This window comes from Sparus aurata, chromosome 19 (genome assembly GCF_900880675.1).
Source record: "Sparus aurata chromosome 19, fSpaAur1.1, whole genome shotgun sequence".
NCBI classification, from domain to species: Eukaryota; Metazoa; Chordata; class Actinopteri; order Spariformes; family Sparidae; genus Sparus; species Sparus aurata.
Window position 1 is genome coordinate 30,203,002 of NC_044205.1, and position 26,232 is coordinate 30,229,233.

At 40.0% G+C, this 26,232-nt stretch overlaps 2 protein-coding genes and 1 long non-coding RNA gene across 4 annotated transcripts in view; 2 read left to right on the plus strand and 1 right to left on the minus strand.

The window, feature by feature from the left end:
- The window catches only part of LOC115569868 (uncharacterized), a 207,558-nt gene that overhangs the window by 155,076 nt on the left and 26,250 nt on the right, over positions 1-26,232 (plus strand). Inside the window, 1 exon segment of the mRNA XM_030398062.1 lies at positions 808-1,256. Within this exon segment, the coding sequence (XP_030253922.1) occupies positions 808-1,256 (449 nt within the window).
- LOC115570020 (uncharacterized) lies at positions 5,903-14,352 on the plus strand. Its single transcript, XR_003981679.1, has 3 exons — positions 5,903-5,943; positions 6,779-6,952; positions 14,310-14,352. It is a non-coding gene; the product is annotated as an uncharacterized LOC115570020 (long non-coding RNA).
- On the minus strand, positions 19,473-25,669 carry LOC115569926 (uncharacterized). 2 transcript variants are annotated; one of them, XM_030398160.1, is made up of 8 exons: positions 25,459-25,669; positions 25,256-25,319; positions 25,130-25,165; positions 22,435-22,504; positions 21,365-22,346; positions 21,075-21,140; positions 20,765-20,860; positions 19,473-20,443 (listed from the first exon to the last, which is right to left on the minus strand). In XM_030398160.1, exons 5-8 carry the CDS (start codon positions 22,325-22,327, stop codon positions 20,129-20,131), a joined length of 1,440 nt encoding a protein of 479 aa, XP_030254020.1. In that variant the 5' UTR covers positions 22,328-22,346; positions 22,435-22,504; positions 25,130-25,165; positions 25,256-25,319; positions 25,459-25,669; the 3' UTR covers positions 19,473-20,128. The 2 variants fall into 2 exon arrangements, with proteins under 2 accessions (XP_030254020.1, XP_030254021.1); XM_030398161.1 differs by lacking the exon at positions 22,435-22,504.

Here is a 26,232-nt window from a genome sequence, read left to right on the forward strand (position 1 = left end):
GGATGTGGTCAGAAGCGTCACATGTAGATTAAGAGCTATATTCAACATGTGAGGCATCTGTTGGTCACCAGTAATGTAATGTGTTGTAAAGAATCTGTTCATCTTCACAGAGAGAAGAAGAAGAGTCATGTTTTTGTGGAGGAGCAGCCGTCCTGCTGTTCTTTGTGTCAGGACGTCCTGAAGGATCCAGTCTCTACCAGCTGTGGACACTGGTTCTGCAGACAGTGCATCACCTCATACTGGGACCAGTCTGCTTCATCAGAACACTCCTCCTGTCCCCAGTGTGGAGAGAGATCCAGAACAAGAGCTGGACTGCAGACAGTCAGTCAGACTAACGCTGCACCAAGTAAGACTGTATGATAGATAATCTGTACATGAGTCACACAGAAAACAGCAGGAGTGCTGGAAGTTCTTAACATTGGAGGAAAATAAACAAGGAAAGGCGAGAGGATTCAAGCAAACTTGTATGAACACAATGCTACAGAGCAGTGCTAACTGAAGATGCTAAGTCAACACATTTAGAACCAACACAGACCTACAAAATGAATTTAGCAAAATTGGTGACGGCTCCTGTTTCATCATCACTGTCGTATGGAGACAGTGTGGCCCAGTAGACTGGCGCTGATAAGTGTGTGAAGCTGTTGTCAGCTCAGCAGCTATTTGTTATTCTCAGAGCTGCTCACTCAGAGCCATCAAGCCTGAGAAATCTCAGACAGCAGAGTTTCTGTAGAAAACGACTTGTCAACTTTTGTTTCTGTCTCCCCTTTTTCTCTGTTGCAGTGAATGTTGTTCTGAAGGAGGTTTTAGATGAACACAATATCAGTCTGAGGAGGAGATGTGAACATGTGACTGAAGGAAGTGATGAAACAGGAAGTGGAACCCTCCTCAACAGGATCTACACTGAGCTCTACATCACAGAGGGACAGAGTGAAGAGGTTAATACCCAACATGAGGTGAGACAGCTAGAGACAGCTTCCAAGATGGAGACCCTCCATGACACTCCAATCAGGTGCTGCGACATCTTTAAAGCCTCACCTGACCAACAGAGACGCATCAGAGTCGTTCTGACCAACGGCGTCGCTGGAGTTGGAAAAACCTTCTCGGTGCAGAAGTTCACTCTGGACTGGGCAGAGGGCTCCGAAAACCAAGATGTCAGTCTGCTGGTTCTGCTTTCGTTCAGGGAGCTGAACCTGATCAGAGATGAGCAGTACAGTCTTCTCAGGCTGCTCCATGTTTTCCATCCAACATTACAGAAGGTGACAGCAGAGAAGCTCGCTGTCTGTAAACTTCTCTTCATCTTTGACGGCCTGGATGAAAGCAGACTTTCACTGGATTTCAACAACCATGAGGTCGTGTCTGATGTCACACAGAAGTCATCAGTCAGCGTGCTGCTGACAAACCTCATCGAGGGGAAACTGCTTCCCTCAGCTCTCGTCTGGATAACTTCCCGACCTGCAGCAACCAATCAGGTCCCTCCTTCATGTGTTGACAGGGTAACAGAAGTACGAGGCTTCACTGACGTCCAGAAGGAGGGGTACTTCAGGAGGAGGTTCAGTGATGAAGATCTGTCCAGCAGAATCATCTCGCACATCAAGACCTCCAGGAGCCTCCACATCATGTGTCTGATCCCAGTCTTCTGCTGGATCACTGCTACAGTTCTGGACCACATGTTGACTACAGACCAGAGAGGAGAGCTGCCCAAGACCCTGACTGACATGTACTCACACTTCCTGCTGGTTCAGACAAAGAGGAAGAAGCAGAAGTACGATGAGGGACGTGAGACGAGTCCACAGGAGCTGACGGAGGCTGACAGGGAAGTTCTTCTGAAGCTGGCGAGGCTGGCGTTTGAACATCTGAAGACAGGAAACATCATGTTCTACCAAGAAGACCTGGAGCGGTGTGGTCTTAATGTCACAGAGACCTCGGTGTACTCAGGAGTTTGTACAGAGATCTTCAGAAGAGAGAGGGTGATCTTCCAGAAAACAGTCTACTGCTTTGTTCATCTGAGCGTTCAGGAGTTTCTGGCTGCAGCCTACATGTTCAACTGTTACACCAACAGGAACATAGAGGTCCTGGAGACTTTTCTGGAGGATGACTTCCTCAGGAGAGTGATGGAGAAATCCCTTCAAAGTAAAAATGGGCACCTGGACCTGTTTGTTCGCTTCCTTCATGGCCTCTTACTCAAGTCCAACCAGAGTCTCTTAGGAGGTCTGCTGATTCAGACAGACAACAGTCTAGAAATCATCCAGAGAGCCATCAACAACCTGAAGGAGATGAACCGAGATGATGTCTCTCCTGAAAGGAGCATAAACATCTTCCACTGTCTGATGGAGATGAACGACCACCCAGTCCATCGGGAGATCCAAGAGTTCCTGAAGTCAGAGAACAGATCAGAGAAGAAACTCTCTGTGATTCACTGCTCAGCTCTGGCCTACATGCTGCAAATGTCAGAGGAGGTTCTGGATGAGTTGGACCTGGAGAAGTACAAAACATCAAAGGCGGGAAAACTGAGACTGATTCCAGCTGTGAGGAACTGCAGGAAGGCTGTGTGAGTCCAGATGTGATTATCAAGATTATAAATCATGAAGACATCAACTTAAGAGTAAAGATATCATCACCAAGTTTAGAGAAGAAATTGTGTTGTTAAACTCCACATGAGGAAAAACTTACTAATACAATTATAATAATATAATCTTAAGTACTAATTATACTATCCATGCAATAGGAGTCAGTAAGAGCAGTTGCAACCTACAGTGAAAATCACTGTATGTTTTAACTGCACTCACCACAACATGTCAAAATAAACTTCAGCAAACACAAATCACAGCACATTTGACACATTTACATTATAGTCAGGATGTTTAAGTGTCAAACTGTATTAGTTTAAGTTTTATTTTCTATTTCATCACAGACTTTATGACTGTGGAATCTCAGAGCTTCATTGTGAAGTTGTGGCCTCAGCTCTTAAGTCCAACCCCTCCCATCTGAGAGAGCTGCACCTGAACAACAACAGCCTGCAGGATTCAGGAGTGAAGCTGCTGTGTTCTGGACTGAAGAGTCCAAACTGCAAACTTGAGACACTGAGGTCAGTTCATATATTCTTGCAAACTGTGTTCCTCTTTGTATGGGAAATTTAGGATTTACCCTGCTGTAAAATTAACCAATATATACAATTTCTGAGACCCATCTATGCACAAAAAAGTAGAAGAAGTTCAACAGATTATCATGAATAATGTCTTTTTATTCAAAACCTTCTGAACACAGTATTTTCCCGGAAGTTGTACATTCATACATAAAGCCTTTCTCTCTCTCTCTCTCTGTGAGTGTGAAGCATATTTCTTAATACAGATGTTTGAATTATTGGATCTGATCAGTCACCACTGACTGGTGATGTCGAAACATGTATTGATTCTTTTATTCAGAAAATTATGTCAATTTGTTTTCTGACTCAACCAGTGAAAGGAGCATAAGTAAAAATACACTTAATTTTTATTCACTATATTTTTGCAAGGTTTCAGGTTACATGTAAGGTTAAGAGAAAATATGAGTCACTAAGTTAGTGCACATTAGATCCAATAATAACTAGATTTGGGACCGATCCGATCTAATATCAGTACGAGGTTCAGATGAAGATGTCATTGACTCATTGGATATTGGACTGATGTCACCAATCTATGTCCCGATCCAGACTGATCTATGTTGACATGAACTGGTGTATGAATGTTGTGTTGACATGTGGATGATGTCTGTAGAAGGCTGATGATGATCCACAATAACACAATGGCAAAGTCACTCTACTCAATTTAGAGAAAAGCTCATTGATGAGGACACAGTAATGTTGAGCTACACATTTACAACCTGAACACATCTGTTGGGATTATAAATTGATTTTTAAATCTATCATTTATTCTTTATTCAGATTGAAGGACTGCAGTTTGTCAGAGATCAGCTGTGCTTCTCTGGCTTCAACTCTGAAGTCCAACCCCTCCCATCTGAGAGCGCTGGAGCTTAGTTACAACAAGCTGCAGGATTCAGGAGTGAAGCTGCTGTGTGATTTTCTACAGAGTCCAAACTGTAGACTGGAAACTCTGGGGTCAGACAGATTCTTTATTTCTGTGCTCAGATTAATATGATATGAAAGTTGAGTTGACACTAAACTGCAGACTTTAGGCTGATATTATAATGATCCACACTGAGTATCTTAATGCATAAGTCCATTTATTCTTTTGTGGTTTAGTCCATTGTCTGTGCTAGAACAACGTTGAGCTGAACATTTAAAACCTCCATATATTAAGAAAAGTCTATCCTGGATAATTCACTCTGAACCTCTGAAAGTGTCCAAAAAGTAGACTGGAGTTATGTGCTCAGATTGATATTTTCCCTTTGCAGGGTTCGCACAGGTGCTTGAAATCCTTGAAAGTGCTTGAATTTCAATGTTGTGTTTTCAAGGTCTGAAAAGTGCTTGGATTTTGGTTTAAGTGCTTGAAAGTGCTTGACATTATAACTCTGTCTTTCACAAAATTGGGATCAGACCGGATAATTAATTTCTGAAGTTTTTGCTATTATAAAACATAATTTTAGATGTTTACAGCATAATATAATGTACATGATTGTGATAAAAAGTGAAGAATAAAATCATGAGTATATATATTCCTGTAGATAAGTACTTTACCCCAGCAATAAGGTGCTGGAAAATCTTGAAAATTACCCTTAAAAGTGCTTGAAAAGTGCTTGAATTTGACCTTGGAAAATGTGTACGAACCCTGCCTTTGACAAGAAAGAGCCTGGTGGAAAGCGATTACGGATGCAATTGCGCTGCATATCACTGAAGATATTGTAACTATTTATACAGTGGAAAAGCTGGGGTTTAAAAGCCGGGGATGTTACATGCAACAGGGCATGCCTCGTGCCAGAAGTAGTAGACAGGCTTGTCTTCATTACCAAAAATGTGTTTAAAAAAAAGAAAAAGAAAGTTGAAACTAAAGACGAAAAGCATCACCCGATGTCCTGTACATCTACCAACATGTGATGTTTACTATGCAATGCATGTTTACATATCTTTAGGGATACAAAATCATTTGTGTACAAGAGAAACCTTTAAAATTTAATGAAAGTTATGGTTGGATTATATCAATCCCAATGGGGAAGCTGATCTGCTTTCGTAATAGCGTGCTATCTAACATGTTTCTATCTAACAATTTATGTTTACAAAATTGTTTTAACAAAAAGGGACACAATTTTTTTTTACAAGGGGAGGCACTTTTATTTATGTTTCTGTAGTGTGTTGGAAGGGGCACTGTGTCACTGTAAGAAGGGAACATTTACTGAGGTATGTTTACATAAGAAAAACTAACTTTCCAGGTTCCTGGAAGTTAAAACATTCTCTGAAGCTAGTATAAAGTCAGCTTAAAAGTTACACTGTCACTGTTCTTTACAGTCAATCTTAAATCAGTTTATGTGGGTTTTTCTTTATGTCTGGCTAAACAACATGAGTTTGTATAGATGGAGCCTCTGGCGGAGCTGCAGAGTTTAAGAGATGGAGTCATTATGTCTTTATTGAATCAACAACACGTTAATAATAATGAGAGCTCTGTTTCACTTTGTGTGTTTGACAGTGTTAAACCTGCATCCTGTTGGGTTCAGGTGTTTGGAGTTTACATTTTCTAAACGTCTACATTCTAAACCTTCTTCAGCTCTAATTATTAAACACTAAATGATTTCAAGCAGGAACTTTGTCTTTTTAACTTTCATCATTTATTATTTATTCAGATTGGAGAGATGCAGTTTGTCAGAGATCAGCTGTGCTTCTCTGGCCTCAGCTCTGAAGTCCAACCCCTCCCATCTGAGAGAGCTTGAGCTGAGGGACAACAGGCTGCAGGATTCAGGAGTGAAGCTGCTTTGTGATTTTCTACACAGTCCAAACTGTAGACTGGAGACTCTGAGGTCAGACAGCATACTATACTTCTGTGCTGAGATTAATATGATCTGAAAGTTGAGTTGACACTCAACTGCAAATGTCAGGCTGATATTATACTGTTCCACAGTGAGTATCTTAATGCTTAAGTCTATGGTGGTTTAGTCTATTGTCTGTGTCAGAACAATGTTGAGATGAACATTTAAAATCTTCATAAAACAAGAAAAGTCTATCCTGGATTATTCACTCTGAACCGCTGAAACTCTGGATTTTATCTAAAATGTTTCCTTAAATCTAAAAGAAGTATAATAAATACAAAGAATAAATAATCTGTATTTCAACTATCAGCCAATAACAAATATATTCAGTTTTTTCTTTTCCAACATGTTTATGAAGCAATATGATGCTGATACTGACTGAATACTTCAAACTGAAGATGCTTTGATTTGATGACTCCACTGTTCCTTAAAGATAAATTGTAGATATCTTTTATTCACATTGTCCTAAATTTGTCCTGACATGTTTGTCATTTTTGTAAACTTGATGATATTGAGTTAAATCTTAAATCAGTATCTGTGGGTTTTTCTTTGTGTCTGGCTGAACAACAGCCTCTGGTGGAGCTGCAGAGTTTAAGAGGTGCAGTCACTACGTCTTTATTGAAGCAGCAGCACATTATCATTAATATTAATGAGAGCTCTGTTTCAGTTGTTGTATTTTGCAGTGTTGAACCTGCATCCTGTTGGGTTCAGGTGTTTTCTAAACTTCATTATGAACCTTCTTCAGCTCTGAACAGATTTGTAATCACTGAATGATTTCAAACAGGAGCATTGTCTTCTAAACTTACATAATTTATTCTTTATTCAGATTAGGGAGCTGCCGTTTGTCAGAGATCAGCTGTGCTTCTGTGGCCTCAGCTCTGAAGTAAAACCCCTCCCATCTGAGAGAGCTGGACCTGGGTGGAAACAACCTGCATGATTCAGAAGTGAAGCTCCTGCGTGATTTTCTGCAGAATCCAAACTGTAGACTAGAGAGACTGAGGTCAGACACCATTTTTCACTTCTGTGCTCAGATTAATATCATGTCAAAGTTGAGATAGTAAACTGCAGACATTAGGCTGATATTATACTAATCCACACTGAATAACTTCATGCTTAAGTCCATTTCTTCTTCTGTGGTTTGATCTGTTGTCTGTGTTCGAACAATGTGGAGCTGAACATTTAAAACCTTCATGTAACAAGAAAGCTCTATCTTAGATAATTCACTCTGAACCTCTGAAACACTTGATTTTAACTTAAATGTTTTATTAAATCTAAATGAAGTATAGTAAATACAAATAATAAATTAAAGCTGCAAGCAGCAATGAATGGGCCCTCGCAGTCCAAGTGCACTGGGACATGCTGCCGTCAGGCTTGTTCACACAACACCTTCCATTAAGGAAGTCGTTCCTTTATAATTTGGTGGCCTGCTCTTGCTAGTATTAAATAATGTATGCTGAAGTCAGAAGAACTTCCTGCAATCTACATGAACAACAAATAATGAGAGGACTACACTGTGTTACCCTACAGACTCTTAAACAGAGGTTTGTATACATTAGCAAGGCCGCACTGCCCTCTGTTGGAGAAAGCCTGTCCACTCAAAAGAGAATATAGTCAAGCTGTTCTTTCGTCATTTAGCCATTAAAGCGCCACGTATTGGCCAATTTGCACTGAATTTTGCACAAACCCTCATCAGGCCATACCACACAATTATCCAAAGTTTTGTGGTATTGTGATTGTACTTGGTCCAGATATGCAAGACTTTTTGTTTTGACCACAATGTACTGGGTGTCCACAGATGATTCATGCAAAGTTTGGTAACAATTGGTCAAATGGCCTGGTAGGAGTTCGAAAAAGTAAGTTTTTCAATTTTCGCAATTTTGCGAATTGAAAGTCACTGCAAACGTGAGGGGGGGGCCTACATTACACAATTCAGGTGAATTCAGGGAACACGTAGATATAAGGTTTAAAAATGGGCAACATATAATGTGGGAGTCATGGGCCAAAGACGCTTTTGCATTGAAAATAGCGCCACCTGCTGGTAATTTTTGATGTGTGAGTTGCAGGGGCCATTCTGTAGCACCCCTATAAATTTCATTTCCATAAGTGTTATGGTGTGGGAACAGTGCCAAATATTAAATTAGACTGGCACCAGATCACCACTTAGTGATTGATCGGTAGGTCCTTTGTCAGATATCCTCAGGAGGGCATTGACCATAATTGTACAAAGTTTCATGTTAATCCAATGAACCAATGTGGAGATATAAAATACTTCAATTTAAAGAGTGCCACCGTGTGGTCATTGCCTAAAATTTTGTACAGACCCTCAGGAGCACATGGGGAAATAGTAATCTGAGTTTCAGATTACACACTCAGACACACCAATGTGGAGATAACACTTCCTGTTTGGAACAAAATCTGCAGGAAGTTGTTACATAATAACTTGAGTATTGTTTGGAATATCAAAATTCTTTTAATACATTTTTGTCAGGAGGGTCCATAGATGCTGTGTGCAAAGTTTGGTGCTGTAGGAGATATAGCTGCTTGATGATAAAGGTCATTAATCACCGGTGATTAATTTTACACTCGTAGATGGGGCACCACCTCCGTTGTTCAGTTATTGGAATAATCCGGAGGAAATCATTCCACCTAACTGTACCAGTTTGACTTGAACAGTTTGTTCAATTTCTAGTCAGTTTATTCAGTCTCAATATTCTGAAGCAGTGACTTCTTTGCACGTATCCATCGGTTCTCCACATTAAAATGAAGTTCCAGACAAAGACAAATGATTATATATGTTTATTGACTAAATAATTTGGGGTAAAATACATGAAATGACAATTTTAGACGAAAAACAGATAACCGAAAAGGTGAAGACTGTAATAAGCAAAGTAATAAAGTTATGTGACCGTCGGCAGATGGTAAAGTTAAAGGGTCAGGTTTTTATATATTAAATATTACAGGAGTCATTTTTAATACTAACGAGACCCTAATCTCAGTCCTCTTAAATTCATAAGATAGAAGTCAGAACTTAGACAGAAGTCAGAACCTAGACAGAAATCAGAACCTAGACAGAAGTCAGAACTTCAGACACCACTCATTCTCACGTGTGTGGATCCAACTGCATGAAGACGTTCAGCCTGTTTTGTCTGGGAGTCAGGAGGTACTGAAGTTGGTTTCCTTGAGAGTTCTGGGTTGGACTACGGCACAGTACGTCTGTCCAATAGCCAGAGGGAAGGCCGGTACTCTATTGAGGAACTCTTGGTCTGAAGGCCCAGCGGGGTTTCCGCCTTGGAAGTGCTGGGGGCAGAGTCAGTCTCGGCTGGGAGCACACAAAGTCTCTTTTGTTGGAGACTCCTTGCAAGGCTTCTGAAGCAGACAATGGGCTCTATCTTAACTATCTGAAACGCAAGTATCAAACGCAAAGCGCAAGTAGCTTTGTGGGCGGATCTCAGGCGCTGTTGCTATTATGCCGGCGGGATAAATGACTCTTGCGCCCAACGCAAATCTAAAATGGGTTGGTCTTAAGTAGCTACATTAGTCATAGGTGTGGTTTGGGCGTAACGTGCAATAAACCAATCAGAGCGTCATCTCACATTCCCTTTAAGAGCAGGCGCGCTTGTTTCATGGCGGATTGCTATTATAATGGCGCATTTGCCAGGCGCACGCCAGGAGCGGTTCACAGCTGAGGAGACCGACGTCCTCGTCAGGGCTGTAAAAGACCGAGAAGTGGCCTTGTATGGGGATGGGAGAAACCCATCCAAATTAGCTTTGGTTAAACGGGTGTGGGAGGAAATTGCCACAATTGTTTCTACGGCTGGCATCCCCAGGAGATCGCACCGGGCCTCGGGAGCAGTGCGCACGGGCCGAGCAGTGCGCAATGGCCAGCTGATGAGGGAGCAGCGCAAACACCAAGGTGCAGAGGATCCAGACCCACTACACGCCGTGGCAGCATTGTCAGACCGGACCGCACTGTCCAGGATGCGGCAAGGTATTAATGCCCGTCTTGACCGGGTGGCGATGTTGCTGCGGCCTCTCAGGCGCATCGCCTCACGTCTCCAAACGCACCACCTGCTCCTGTTGTGCCCCGTCCTCCTCCTCCCCCAACTCCATCTCCGTCCACCCACTCCACTAGGAGCACTTCGCGCATTGCCACTCCCGGACCCTCATGGCAACGGCGGGCGCATCGCATATCAGAGGGAAAAGGAATTAGTTCTTCTGTTTAAATCTTTTCAACTTTTTTTGTATGGTTTGCAAAAACGGGAACTGCTTCCTTGTAGATGAGAGAAGCAAAGTCTATGCACGTTAAGCACACGCTACATTATGGCCAAGCATGCGCCCTTAAAATACTGCATCTGAATAAGCGCCACTGACTTTAGACTAGGTTTTTCCTGGTCTGTGGCGGAAGTGTTTTCTGAAACGGCAAAATAGCACCAGTGAACGTTTGCGCCGGAACACGCCTCCTCTTTTCGCTGAACCGCCCCGGGAGCGCAAAGTCATTCCCTAATTTAAGGACGCGCATCTGTGGAGGGAAAATTCCAATGTGCGCCGAGTGCAAAATAGGAATTACACAAGCGCCAGTGTACAAAGTCAATTGCGCTGAGTGCAAGATAGAGCCCAATGACTGAAACGTGCTTCATCAAATGATCACAGTCTTGAAAAAGACTTTTTCTTTGTTGTTTCAAGTGGTGGTTCTTAAGTTCTGATTCTGAAACTAATTCAACTTCTTCTGGATCAGGCGGTGACACTTTAACAGTATATCAAAATCAAAAAGAAAAGAATTTGTTCTAATAAAAACTTGGAAAAATAAAACACTTAAAGTAGTGATTCAATTTGCTTTTCTTAGAGCTTGTTGCAAAAATAAAATTAAAGACGACTTAAAAAAAATTTCAATAAAAAGGAAAGAAAGAAGAAAAGAAATAGAGGAGTGGGAGAAGTGAAGAGAAGACGTCAGGAGAAAAAGCAGAGAGGAGAGGAGCAGAGAGCATTTCTCTCTGTTTTATGACCTGCAGCAGATGGATCAGAAGGGGTGGGGGCCGGCTTAGTGTCCCTCCTTCTGTGATCTGAGTTTAGGCTCCCAAAAGTTTAATCTAACTACACTATTGTATTTAATGTTTTGAAATCGTGTTTTAACCTTCCCAAAACTTCATCATCTTAAAAGTCGAATTTTTGCCCTCGTAAAAAGATGCAACATGATTATGATCACTTATCATTCAAAAGAATTTAGATTGAGACATAAAACAATAAAGTGTACAACATTAAACAATAAAGTATACAATACACAGTAGGACCAAGGACTTATACATATTCCTTGTAGTTCTACCTTAACAAAACATATCAGACATTTAACTGGTAAATAACACAAGTATTACACAAGGAATGATGATCTGCAAGTCTCCTCCATCTTCACCAAGGGGAGGGGCTGGTTTCTGTTGACCTCAAACTTATTGAGTAATAAACTTCATTTGGGCTTGACAATAACATGGGAAAGATCTATTGTATGACCTTCTTATGTTATTTTGGAATCTGCTAAAATTAAGAAGATGAGACTGTAGTTTATTAGTTATTCAGGACGTAATTGAATTTGGATGAAGGTAGAGACTAGCGGGATTGGAATATCAGATCCAGGAACAACAACGGTCGTAAATAAAATTTCGACATGGGAGGTGGAAGAACACACAGATTAGGTTTCCCACCTAGCCTTCCCCCACTGGAGAATGTTCCAGAGGGAGAGAGATGTAGATTAGTAAGAAACCTTAAATCACAATATCTGTGTTAGAAAACAGTTCTCTTTTCTTCTGATGTAGAGAGAGAAGACTCTATTGTTGACAATTTATCCTGTGATTTACTCTGCTCAGCTTCTGCCCAAATGTGAAAAATGGCCTGGCCAACCATAAAAGATTCCATGGGACAACTCTTTTCCTCTTCTCAATTTTATTTTCTTATTGGAGGAGATATTAGGTTGAAAACCTTCAAACAGAAACAGAAATGTACAACCATCATTACTTTCAAACAAATGTCTTAAATGTTTTAGTCATTTTTAAAGTAATTTATTATTCAAATTATTATTATTATTATTAACTTTAACTTAACTGTTGTAATCTTTACAATATTTGATTACCATGTACGTCCAATTTATCAATCATCAAATATTATTTCTCAATTATCATTGACATTGAAACATGAAATCAATTTGTAACAGCAAAGAGACAAACAAAACCCAGCAGGCTGCTTCACTGCTGCTCAACATGAATAGGCCTGCTGGCCTGTCTATCGTAATCATGCAAGAAACCAAATTACAGCTTTTCTGCTTTCAGCAACAAAACAAACATTTCTTATCAATATAATTTCGGTTCATCCATACCAGTAGCTCCTTCATGGTTTGACCCAAGCTGAACAGTCCTGAACTTCTCTGTTGTCTGAATCCACATTGGAGTGCAGAGTGATCCTGCTGAAAGACAGCAGGTGCTCTCAGTCAGTTAATCAGCTGGTGTTAGTTTAGGGATTTTCCTCTCCTCAACAGGGAGGCAATGACCTGCTCCACCTGTCCTACAGATGTAATGATTTCTTTGACTTTAACTGATTTGACTTTTCAGGCCCATATGCTGGAAAAAGGAATCGATTTGGGTTAAAGGTAATCATGGCCGAAATGGGACGTCTTTAACCCTCTGAGGTCGATTGACGCGCCGGCGCGTCCAAATTACGTGACCAATTTAAGATGATGTAGCAGCGAGACGGAGCCTCTGTGAGTCTCGGTTCTGACTTTAAGTGTTCGAGCAGCCTTCAAACTATATACCAGTTTTTTAAATCGTGTTGATAGGCCAAGTAAAACCGGATGTATTATATATTATGTATGCCACGCTTTTTCGCTAACGTTGCCGTCACATTTGGTGCAGGAAGAGACGGTAAAGAGATCAGGCTTTCCTCACGAACTTGTCCGCAAGCAGGAAGTGCAAGCAAAAAAACATGTTCCTATTTGTGGAAAAAGGCACCACACCAGCCAATCACAAAATTACAAACCACGTGATTTGGTTGCTGAGGGCGGAGGGGGGGGCAAGATTTGGAAGGGGCAGGGGCGGAAAAGTGAAAGCAGCAGTGCGGATCACAGAGATCACAAGTTTTGAGAGTTGATAGATTTGTGACATTTAGCGTGTTTGGAGTGCATAGTTAGTGTGTTATGTAGTGTTGAGTGTAGTGTGTTTAGTGCGTAGTGGAGTTGTTGTTTTGTTTAATGAGTCAAAACAATGAGGAGACTGCTGAATGTGGAGCAAGCTCTTCATTTAGCTGGAGGAGCTCAGGCAGACCTGAGCCTGAGGCATTGCCTGCATTTAAATGTAAGTAGTTACATATAACTTTGTAAATTTAAAAAACTTATGCACAAATTTAGCAAACACAATTTAGATTTGCATTATAAGTAATATAAATGGTTCGTTGAGCATATTTGTGGTTTTCACAGTAAAAAAACTTTTTTCTACTCGGATTTTATGTTTTTTTGTGATTTTAGGTCTATTGTGTTAATACAGTGTGTCAAAATGAAAAAATAACTGTACAGTCACACATGTGAGGTTGTGATGAAAATAATGACACCAAACAAGGCAAGGTTAATAGATTTTTGAAGGTGAAATATAATGGTAAAATAAAAAAAAAGTCAAAAACATTTTTCGCCAGGTGTGACTTAAATTCCAAGTTTGGTGAGTTTTGGGGTATGTTCAGCAGTGAAAAATGCGATCGTTTGGGACAAAGAAAAAAAAAGAAGAATCATTAGAAAAACAATAGGAACCTTGCAGGTTTCCTGCTCGGGCCCGATCTGTATTTCAAATTTAAGACAATATTTTCTTTTCCAACATGTTTATGAAGCTATATGATGCTAATACTGACTGAATACTTTAAACTCAAGATGCTTTGATTTGATGACTCCACTGTTCCGTAAAGACAATTTGTAGCTTTCTTTAATGCACATTGTCCTAAATTTATCCTGACATGTTTGTCATCTTTATAAACTTTGCGATCTTGAGTTAAATATTAAATCAGCTTCTGTGGGTTTTTTCTTTGGGTCTGGCTGAACAACATGGGTTTGTATAGATGGAGCGTCTGGTGGAGCTGCAGAGTTGGTGGAGGTGGAGTCACTACGACGTCATTGAAATAGAAGCATGTTGTCATTAATGTTAATGAGAGCTCTGTTTCACTTCGTGTGTTTGACAGTGTTGAACCTGCATCTTGTTGGGTTCAGGTGTTTGAAGTTTCATCTTCTAAACTTCTTCATTCTAAACCTCCTTCAGCTCTGAATAGATAATTAAACACTGAATGATTTCAAGCAGCAAGTTTGTCTTCTAAATGTACATCGTTTATTCTTTATTCAGATTGAGTGGCTGCAGTTTGTCAGAGATCAGCTGTGTGTCTCTGGTCTCAGCTCTGAAGTTCAGATCCTCCCATCTGAGAGAGCTGGTGCTGGGTGGAAACAACTTGCAGGATTCAGGAGTGAAGCTGCTGTGTGATTTTCTACAGAATCCACACTGTCGACTGGAGACTCTGAGGTCAGATATCATTCTTTACTTGTGTGCTTAGTTAAATATGTTCTGAAAGTTGTGATTACACTAAACTGCAGACATCAGGCTGACATTATACTGATCCACACTGAATATCTTGATGCTAAAGTCAAGTTCTCCTTCTGTGATTAAGTCCATTGAATGTGGCAGAGCAATGTTGAGCTGAACATTTAAAACCTTCATAAAACAAGAAAAGTGTATCCTGGATAATTCACTGTGAACCTCTGGAACTCTGGATTTATGCTAAATGTTTCCTTAAAATCTAAATGAGGTATAATAAATACAACAAATAAATAATCTGTATTTCAACTGTCAGACAAGAACAAGCATATTCATTTTTTTCTTTCCCAACATATTTATGAAGCTATATGATGCTGATACTGACTGAATGCTTTAAACTAGAGATGCTTTGATTTGGTGACTCCACTGTTCTTTAAAGATAAATTGTAGATGTCTTTTATTCACATTGTCCGAAATTCATCCTGACATGGTTGTCATCTTTATAAAATTTGTGATCTTGAGTTGAATCTTAAATCAGTTTCTGTGGGTTTTCCTTTTGGTCTGGCTGCACAACATGAGTTTGTATAGATGGAGCCTCTGGTGGAGCTGCAGAGTTTAAGAGGTGGAGGCACTACGTCTTTATTGAGGCAGCAGCATGTTGTCATTAATATCAATGAGAGCTCTGTTTGACTTCGTGTGTTTGACAGTGTTGAACCTGCATCCTGTTGGGTTCAGGTGTTTGGAGTTTACATTTTCTAGAGTTCTTAATTCTAAACCTTCTTCAGCTCTAAAGAGATAATTAATCACTGAATGATTTCAAGCAAGAACTTTGTCTTTTAAAATAGAATAATTTATTCTTTATTCAGATTGTGGGGCTGCAGTTTGTCAGAGAAGGGCTGTGTTCCTCTGGCCTCAGCTCTGGAGTCCAACCCCTCCCATCTGAGAGAGCTGGAGATGAGTCGAAACGAACTGCAGGATTCAGGAGTGAAGCTTCTCTGTGATTTTCTGAAGAGTCCACACTGTAGACTGAATTATCTGGCGTGAGATGTCATTTTTTATTGCTATGCCCAGATTAATGTGACGTGAAAGTTGTGTTGACACTAAACTGCAGACATCAGACTGATAATATAATGATCCACACTGAGTATCTTAATGCTGAAAGTCCAATTCTTCTTCTGTGGTTTATTCTACTCTCGGTGTCAGAACAATGTTGAGCTGTGCATTTAAAACCTTCATGTGACAAGAAAAGTCTATATAAGATAATTCACTCTGAACCTCTCAAACTCTGGATTTTATTTTGAAAGTGTCCTTAAATCTAAATGAGGTATAATGAATACAAAGAATAAATAATCTGTATTTCAACTATCATACAATAACAAGCATATTCACTTTTTTCTTTTCCAGCATGTTTATGAAGCTATATGATGCTGATACTGACTGAATACTTTAAACTAAAGATGCTTTGATTTGATGACTCCACTGTTTCTTAAAGATAAATTGTAGATGTCTTTTATTCATATTGTCCTCAATTCATCCTGACATGTTTGTCATCTTTATACACTTTGTGATCTTGAGTTTAATCTTAAATCAGTTTCTGTGGGTTTTTCGTTGTGTCTGGCTGCCCAACATGAGTTTGTATAGATGAAGCCTCTGGTGGAGCTGCAGAGTCACTCCATCTTTATTGAAGCAGCAGCACGTTGTCATTAATATTAATCAGAGCTCTGTTTCACTCTATGTGTGTTTGACAGTGTTGAACCTGCATCCTCTTGGGTTCAGGTGTTTAAAGTTTCATTTTCTAAACATCTACATTCTAAACCGTCTTCAGCTCTGAAAAGATTATTAAACACTGAATGATTTCAAGCAGGAGCATTGTCTTCTAAACTTACATCATTTATTCTTTATTCAGATTGGAGGAATGCAGTTTGTCAGAGATCAGCTGTGCTTCTCTTGCCTCAGCTCTTAAGTCCAACCCCTCCCATCTGAGAGTGCTGAAGCTAAGTTACAACGAGCTGCGGGATTCAGGAGTGAAGCTGCTGTGTGATTTTCTACAGAGTTCAAACTGTAGACTGGAAATTCTGGGGTCAGACACCATTCTTTATTTATGTGCTCAGATTAATATGATATGAAAGTTGAGTTGACACTAAACTGCAGACTTTAGGCTGATATTATACGGATCCACACTGAGTATCTTAATGCTAAAGTCCATTTCCTCTTCTGTGGTTGAGTCCATTGTCTGTGTTAGAACAATGGTGAGCTGAACATTTAAAACCTTCATATAACAGGAAGTCTATCCTGGATAATTCTCTCTCAACTGCTGAAATTCTGGATCTTATCTTAAATGTTTCGTTAAATGTAAATGTAATATAAGTGTAATAAATACAAAGAATAAATAATCTGTATTTCAACTATTAGTCAATAACAAATATATTCAGCTTTTTCTTTTCCAACATGTTTATGAAGCTATATGATGCTGATACTGACTGAATAATTTAAACTAGAGATGCTTTGATGTGATGACTCCTCTGTTCCTTGTCCTAAATTCATCCTGACATGTTTGACATATTGAGTTGAATCTTAAATCAGTTTCTGTGGGTTTAGAGATTAAGAGGTTAAGAGGTGGAGTCACTACGTCTTTATTGAAGCAGCAGCGCGTTGTCATTAATATTAATGAGAGCTCTGTTTCACTTTGTGTGTTTGACAGTGTTGAACCTGCATCCTGTTGGGTTCAGGTGTTCAGTTTACATTTTCTAAACGTCTTCATTCTAAACCTACTTCAGCTCTGAGCAGATTATTAAACACTGAATGATTTCAAGCAGGAACATTGTCTTTTAAACTTACATCATTTATTCTTTTTCAGATTGATTGGCTGCAGTTTTTCAGAGATCAGCTGTGCTCCTCTGGCCTCAGCTCTGAAGTCCAACCCCTCCCATCTGAGAGAGCTGGAGCTTAGTTACAACGAGCTGCAGGATTCAGACATGAAGTTGCTGTGTGATCTGAAGGAGAGTCCAGACTGTAGACTGGAGACTCTGAGGTCAGTAGAGGGTTGGAGTCAGTTTATGCTGGTTTCAGCAGTATTGTACTAAACACAGTATCAAAATAAAGATCCAGTACTTCCTGGTAGAGACATGAGATTTATCACTTCTGCTATCTCTCTGCTTCTTCCATTAGCTGGGAGTGATCTCTTTCAGCATGATGAGAAAGGTGGAGGTGTTGAGAGGATCAGCTGTGTCTTGATGATCCAGAGGGGTTGAAGCAGCACCATCAGCTGGTGGGTGGAGAGGCTCTGACTGGGCCGTATTACTGTGAGGTGGAGTGGATAGGAGAGCTTCATCCAGCAGTGACTGACGGACCAAACACAACAAGTGGAAATGACTGTCAGTGCTGCAGTGTGAACTGCTCTGAGATCAGCTCCACTGTCACACACAATGTCCAGTCCAGCATCATCCCTGTGTTCCTCTGGATGTGACAGAGTATCATCAGTGTATCTGGACTGCTCTGCTGCTGCTCTGTCCTTTTACACAGTCTCTGCAGACACACTGACACTTCTCCACTCCTGCTCCACACTGAGACACCTCCTCCACCTGGACCTGGACCTGGACCTCCACCTGGACCTTCAGCTTGTATTGTTTAGTAGTAACAAAACATTTTATTATTATTTATTATTATTGTTAAAGCTTTTAAATCACACCCAGGCCTGTTAAACTATTGTGAACTTAACCATGAAATTATTTATTGCTCTGTGTTGTAGCTCCACCTTGTGGTATGATGAAGAACTGCATCTGATGTCCACATTGTATTTCTAATCATCTTGCAGATTGATATCAGTATGCAGCAGCCAGACTGCAGGTGCAGAGTTATGAGAGTAAGATTGTGTATCATTCTTACTTCTTAATTGTTGCTTAGTGCTTGATTATAGTTTAAATGTATTTGTTCCATTCTTCATGTGTTTATATCTTTTCACAGATTCTGTTATTTGCAGAACAACTACGAGACCCACGATCCACTGTGCTTTATATGTTTAACAGAGTCTACAGACTGTCAGATGTCTGCAGGACACACACGTAAAAAACAGAGAGAGACACTGAGGAAATCAGACTTTCAGAAATATAAAATTAAGAAATAAGAAAGTGAAGTAAATGATTCCAGCAGACACTGTAAGCACGACTACAAAGCATCAGTCACCGAAGTTTGTTCCTGTTCATAATAAAAAGACCCTCCCTGTTGTTACATGAGTGTTCTATACAGCTTATATCCACTATATAGTTATTGGACCAGTGAACTGAAGTTTGAGGTATGATACAGTCATGAAACCTAATAACCACTGATTGTGTGATATTAAAATACATCATCTATGATGTCATCTACGTATAAAGGGCACAGCATCGTAAAGTACACTGTAAACCCGAATCAGTTCAGAAAACTCAAATTTTTTGTCGTAACTGATTACATAAGAACTTTTAAGTTATGCTGATAAATTTTTTGAGTTATACTATGCTTAAAAAATATGTGTTCAGTTTACTTAATGTATATTCTAAATTCAATATAATTTTTTAAAATTTCCTTAACTTAATATTTATGTCTTCTTCATACTTAAATTATTTGATTGAATGATACTTACAAAATCTAAATTACATGGACTTGAAAAAATTAACTGAACAAAATGTATTATATTAATAGTATCTACTCAAAATATTACACCTTAATGAACTTAAAATATTTACCACTTGCCAGCTTAAAATGTACAATGACGCCCTGTTTTGTAAGTTTATAATGCTGAAAACCAAAACAGCTGCTATGGACCATGGGTCCAGCTGCTCGCCACTCAAGTCGTTCCATGATGGCTCATGGAAGAGGTTCTGCCCCCCAGAGCCATGCCAAAAAATATAGTTGTGTACATGTAACTGTAGAACTGCAACCATGTATGTATGATTGTGCAAGAGAAACATCATCCATGCAATAAGGTTCTTGACTAAAGTGTTCCTGTCAGAATTCCAATAATTTATTAGGGTATAAAACAGCACCTTAAAACCTACCTTTTAAAAAGGCATTAACAACTGTTACATTTTAATTTTTTTTCTTTTCAGAACAAAATATCAGGCTTAATAAAACTGTGAAATGTCGAATAACAATTAAGTGCAACACCTGGAGTCAAACATTTTTTTACATATATTTCAAGAGCCTAATTTGAATCACTGGGAATGAACAAACCTTCCCTTCTCTGCACTGTATTTTCTCATAATAATAATAAAAAATCTTTCAAAAGTAGCAGCATAGACATCTCAATTTGTGCAAATGAGTAAAATGAAAAACATACCAAATAAAACAGAATAAAATAAAACAGAATAAAATAAAATATAATATAAATAAATAACTGAATTGCCATTAACAATGAGGGCATACTGATCAATGAGGTCAAGGAGGCAGTTCAACAAAAAAAACAAAAAATGTACCTCTCATTCTAAACTTATAAAAAGCCCACTGGGCATACGCAAAAGTGCTTTCAACATTTTAACAGACATAATATCAGACACATCTAAGAATGAACAACAGAACAACATGGCTGTAATAACGTTGCTGACATGAATCACATTTATGCATGCCTGTTGAGTGCAGGCATGCATTTTTCAGCTTGTTTATTCCTTTAACAAATCATTTTTCAGGGAGAGTAGGCATGGTTTCATTGGTTTGTTATCATCCAGACACATCAGCACTTTCTGGATGAATGTGAATGTGTGAGTGAGTTTCTTTGGATAATCCAAGTGTAATGCGTATATTAAACCAAGCAGCACCACAAATGCATCAGCCAACCTGGGAAGCTCACTCATAACAACTTCATCCTCTATCACAATGGATATGTTCTCAGGGCTGAAGATGATGGAACCAGTGGAGTCAGGGACCACAGAGAGGAGCGCTAGCTTTGTGTCAGTGGTCTCCATATCATCTTCACCCTGCAAAACACAAGAAAATCAATTACAACGACCAATCCAGAAGGATGTGACACAGTCCTTGTTTGTAGAGCCAAAATGTATTATTCCTTCCTTAACAAGTAATTTTAAATACCATAGAAACCGAGATGGAGGCGAACTGAAGAAAACCTAAGGAGTACTAAAGACAGCAACGTGAGCTAGAGTCAAGCCAAGCACAGAGAGATCAGTCACTGTGTGTGTGCGAGAGTGAAGCACAGCTCTGGCTGCAGAGACAATGTGTGTAGGGGAGGGGTGGGCGCTGTGTGTGACTGGCAAATACTCGTCTGAAACCCTAATACTTACATTACAGGTTTTGTAGAATTCAGTGTCATCCTCCCGGAGATACACTGGAAGTGCACGAAGAGCCAGAGTGCATCGCATGTTGATGTCATGTTCTTCCTAGATTGAGAACAAAGAAAAAATCATTATAGAAATATTTTGCCAGCATACCCAGTCCGTGTCTCTGGTATAACAATGTAATGCTTCAGTTATTTTAAAAATAGTAATCTATCTATGATTCATACTATCAAGGTATCTGTAATCTGTAATGACAACACATTATATGATCAGCACTGTCAGCACTGATCAGCACTGTCCCCATGGAAAGGCTTACCTCCAAGTCATAAATTGTCAGCATCTCTCGCAGTGCCTCTGCTCCCTTTCCAGTCCTTGAAGACTTCTGCGATACAGTGCATGTAGTTTTGGTGTGTATCGGTCAAGTTCACAGTAAAACTGGTTGCATAGATTCACATTTGTAATTCGATGGAACTCTGCAAATACCTGTACACATATAAATATTTAGGTGTAAAAACAATGTGGAGTTGTCAGATATTTTCTACATGAAATGTTAAATATCAATTACTTTTATTAACTTTTACTAATTAAAACATACTATATATTTACCTGTGACTGCATTCGCAAGGCCGGCCACTTCTCCAGGAATTCCCACACCCGTGGACTTCCTTGAACAATGTGTTGGCGGCGAAGGGCAAAGGTTGTGTGCATGAGCTTTTCTATCAGTATCTGGTCTCTCTCAGTCTTTTCAGTCTCTTGTATGATTTGTACTCTCATTTCCTCCAAGGTTGCCTCATTTTCTCCCATGGGGAAGTTGGGCAGGTAATTCACCTCGGCTCTTCTGGCTCTTTTGATGTTGTAATGAGGATGATCATTGTCAGGGTTGGTTCGGCTCCTCTTGCCTGCATTGATGGAGACCTCTGCACAACCAGATCTGGCCAACTTAGTGCGAAAATTCCCCATCTTGAATTTCAAGGCCACCTTCCATCCATACCATCCATTCTTACTCCCATGTTCTCTGAGGCATGGATGAGCTGCTATTAGAGCTTCAGCAGCCATACCCACTTTCTTGTCATGTGGATATGGCTTGAAGTTGTACATTGCTTCAGCCATGTTTTCCAGGATATTGTGTTTTTGGGCTCTTGTTAATTTCAGTGTCTTCCCAGAACTTTCAAAGGCAGCATTTCCCTGTGCGCATACATGCTCAACTTCATAAGAAAAAGTTGGCACATGGAAACAATCTGGCCAATTTTTCTGACGCTGTCTTAAAGGTACATGTGGGAGTATGTCTGTGTCGGAGCTTCCAGTAGAGGATACATCACTTTCAGATCTCACCACTTTCAGTGTTCCTTTTTCAGGGAGCTCCTGAATATCCATAAGAACACTGAGCTGTCCATCGAAGTCAGGATCCTCATATTGAAGGGTAAAGTCACAGTCCAGCCTTGGCTTAAACTTCTCTTGCATTACATTCTTGAGCTCTTCTACTGACTGTGGTCGCTCGGTTAGAATGAGCTTCATGGCAAGATCTGTTGCAACACATACACGGAGCACAAATTTCTGCGGAGCAGCCATATCTTGATGTGTTGACGTACTGTAACAAAAAAAAAAAAACAAAACAGTAAATGGTTAGTTTGAGTGTGATTAAGAATCATCTTTGAACAAAGTTATTAGCCATTTACCTTAAATGAGCTGGAATTTCAGTGTATCAATATGAACCGTTTTGGTGTTAAGAGCAGTCTTCCATCTGTTCTGTATGCAGAGAGAGGCAATGTGTCATTGAGCTCTTTTAAAAGGTGGACAGTCAAGTTCCCTGGTGAAAGTTCATAAGATCTCAGATGTTCAATGTAATATGATGTGTGTGTCTTGCAAAGAAAGACAATCTGGTTATCGACAAGGAGAATCTGTTCAATTTTGCTGAACTTAGGCAATCCTCCCTCCTGTCCCACAGACACAAACATCTCCACGCCATAATCAGTTCCATCAACATTGACAACTGATGTGCTGTAAATCATGCTGCTGTCTGTCATGTGTTCGACATATGCATTTGCAACATCAGGAAGCCCTGATACCATCACAGACGAGACGCTTGATGTCTGCTGGTGAGGTTTGAAGAAGGATGGGGCACTGAGAGAGTATGCTATCATGTGTTGGTGTCTGTTTGCTAGTGTTTTTAAAACATTCTTGAAGTTTTGTGTGTCATGTACTACACGCTTGAAAAAGCGGTGTTTTCCCTCAAATCTCATCGTCCAAAAGTGGACAAGAGGTCCAAAACAACATATGAGGTCAGCGTAATGCTCAGTGTAGTGATGCTTTGGTCTAAGTGTGAAATCAGGAAAAACTTCCTGCAGCATGTGTCTATGATCCTGTATCTTCATTTGCAAGTACTGAATGGATTCATCTGTAAACACTGGGCAAATCATCAGCTCTACTATCTCTTTCAAATCCATGAGTACACTCCATGCTCCATCCTCTTCTGGAACTTTACTACCAGTGATCAATGGAAGTAGTCTGAGCAAAGTAGCATTTTCATGGCCATTGCCACCAATCGTTTTCTTCACAGTGAAGGTCTTTGGGATAGGCCGAGGTCTGTCAACCTTGTCTGTGTGCATGTATGGGAATGAGGCAATTTTTCTGTTTAAATACTCCAGAGTGAAGTATTTATGATGGATCATTTTCCCAATACACAGGGCCAGCTCTACGGGCACAATGCCCTCAAGAAGATCGTGCAGGATATCTGGTGGGAAGCCTGTGACTGTATGAAAATACTGTAGATCCTGCCTCAGAACACAGACTCCCTGAACACCACTCTGAATAACCCCATGCAGTGCAGCATCAACATCAACATCATGACTGGCTTTTGTCCGCACACTGAATTCTCCACTCCCAACATCATGAGCCTGAATTTGGTCTTTGGTAGCTGTGCAGAATCTACACATATACTGAGCTCTGAAACACTTTGTAAATCCTGCTAATGCATGAGCTGCAAGATTATCAGCCACGACACACAAGACTGTTCCCTTTACGGCTTTACCAATGGACTCAATAAAAACACCATCTTGCTCAAGAGTTTGGATGTCTCGTAACAGAGGACCAAACAATCTTTCATATCCAACCCGCTGAATGTCAGACACCTTACATAATGCTGCTAACTGAAGTACATGCAATGATGATCTGTATTTACTAGGCAGATCAGCAAATACCCAGTAGACTGAACATAGTTTATGGATCTTACATGATGTTCCAAGTGGGTTTGCTATTTCAAGATCATCGATGTACAAAATGAGTGGTAGCTTTAGATCATCTGAGAAAGAGAATAATTCATTCTCCTTATAGTATGAGCCATCTTTGTGGCTCATGAAATGACCTTCCTGTGACATCTTTGTTTCTAGAATTTTGTCCAGAATGTCTGTATGTTTAAACATTTTCTGAATCATGTCAAGAATAGGAACATAGACTGCTGTGTGTCCTGGCTCCAGCACATACTCTACAGGCTTCACCACAGGGTAGTTTTTCTCAACAAATGTTTTCCTTCTTTTAGTTGAAGATAACTCTCTACCTTTAGCTGTGGCATTTACAAGAATGTTGCTTTCCAGAACAGCAGTAACTATGTCATCTAGAGTATTTTCACTGACAGAGATGTCATGATGTTCTAAGACTTCTCTAAGAGATTGTTTGACTAGAGGCTGGGACAGGGAAAATATTTGTGTCAGATGCTCCACTATGTCCTGAGTCGCCGGTTCAGACACATGAAGAATTGTTTTCATCTTTAAGAATAGTGATGCTAAACTTTGGTGCAGCTGCGCTTTTAAAGTGTCTGTGTCACACTGACTCTCTACCTCAACAGGGTCAAAGGTGTCTGTGCTCTCACACTGAGCAGGTCCCTCCTCAACATTTTCACCAGCAGGTGTGTCTGGTGTACCATCCTTTTCTGAACACACAATGTTCATATCAAAATCTGAACTGCCTGCATGGTTTCGGCTTTTGTGTGCATTGAAGGACGAGTATGCATTTGTACTGTAACTGCAATTACTGTATGGGCATACTACCACCTCATGATTTCTTAAATGACTCCTTAAATGAGAAAATAGTGATGCCTCAGAAAATATCTGCTTGGTGCCACACAAGGGACATGTAAAAAATGCACTTCCTGACTGTGAACCATCAGTCACATTTATTCTGCCTGTATCACTATGAAACCGTGACAAATGAGCTTTAACTGCATTAAATGACTGGAAAGTACAAATGCAGTCACTGTACAAACGTGGTAGAGGGCTGACTCTTGAGAAGTGGTTATGGTGCAATTGATAATGCCTAAATAACTTTGGACGTGTGTCCAAGGATACAGAGCACAACTTGCACTTCCAATCCATTTACCTTGAACTGGGGCGGGCAGAAGAGGTCACACAAATCCTGCAGGGAGAGAATAAACAAATGTAATTTATTTCCAAATCATGATGAACGTCATAACCAAATGGTGTTTTTACATAAACAAATACTCACCAAAATAATCACCAACACTGTTGCTCAGAATAACGAACTTCTCATATCCAACCGCTCTATGGTACTATAACATAACAAAGCACAAATAGTTTAATGTTGCTTAAGATGCAAAATGCGTAAATGATTGTGTATTAACTTTGTCAACAAAAGATAACGATATGTATTGAACTTTTGCCGAACTTTTGTAACAGTACGTTACTCACCGCTTCGCGCGCGAAACTTTCAGTTCCTGAACTCGTGGTCCCCGGAACACAAAACACAGATAATAAGACAATTTTGCAACCGCACGATGAAAAAATGTGCGTTGTTGTGCAGGTTTTTTGATGAATATGAATGTTGTTCCTCCTTTTTTCGCTCCGTTGCATCCCTCGCTAAGGTCCAGCCATCTTGAATTTTTTTGATACGTGCCCTGAACAGTTGGGTGTAGTGACGTCAGACGTCACGTCCCCTCACGTACGCTTGTTAACTTAGACGTTTCAAGTTAAGTGACAGTATTCACTTAGACATACTAAGCCCTGTGAAATCAAAATTATATTATTCGTTAAGAATACTTAATGTTTCAGTGTCGGGTGAACTAATTAGCCCACTTTGATTTAGTTGCCGGCAATAGTTATGAGTTTGTAGTACTGTTCGGGTTTACAGTGTAGAGACACATACAGACTTTATATGACCTTTATTACTGACTGAATGAAAACCAGCTTTTCCACTTTATCAGCTGTTTCTAATCATCTTCATGAGCAACAACACAAACCTCTGACAACAACATGAACAGTCTCAATAACCACAGAAGCTTTCTTCTGCTGCTTTGTGCTCTTCAGTTATCGAGTATCTTCACTCAGCTTTTTAATTTGACGTTGTGTAAAAAACCCTTGAAACCTTCCAGCTGGTCGCAGCGGTCGACGCACCATCATCCTGCTTTCTTTGTTGTGAGTTTAGTTGCAGAGTCACTGACACGTGCAGCTCCAGTCGCCGTGGCA

Excerpts from the sequence above, each read along its gene's own strand:
- LOC115569926 (XM_030398161.1), bottom strand. The coding sequence starts at position 22,327 with ATGGCTGCTCCGCAGAAATTTGTGCTCCGTGTATGTGTTGCAACAGAT. Across the intron at positions 21,141-21,364 it reads CCTTGCGAATGCAGTCACAG|AAGTCTTCAAGGACTGGAAA; the intron begins GTAAATATATAG and ends ACTGTATCGCAG. Across the intron at positions 20,861-21,074 it reads TGACAATTTATGACTTGGAG|GAAGAACATGACATCAACAT; the intron begins GTAAGCCTTTCC and ends TTCTCAATCTAG.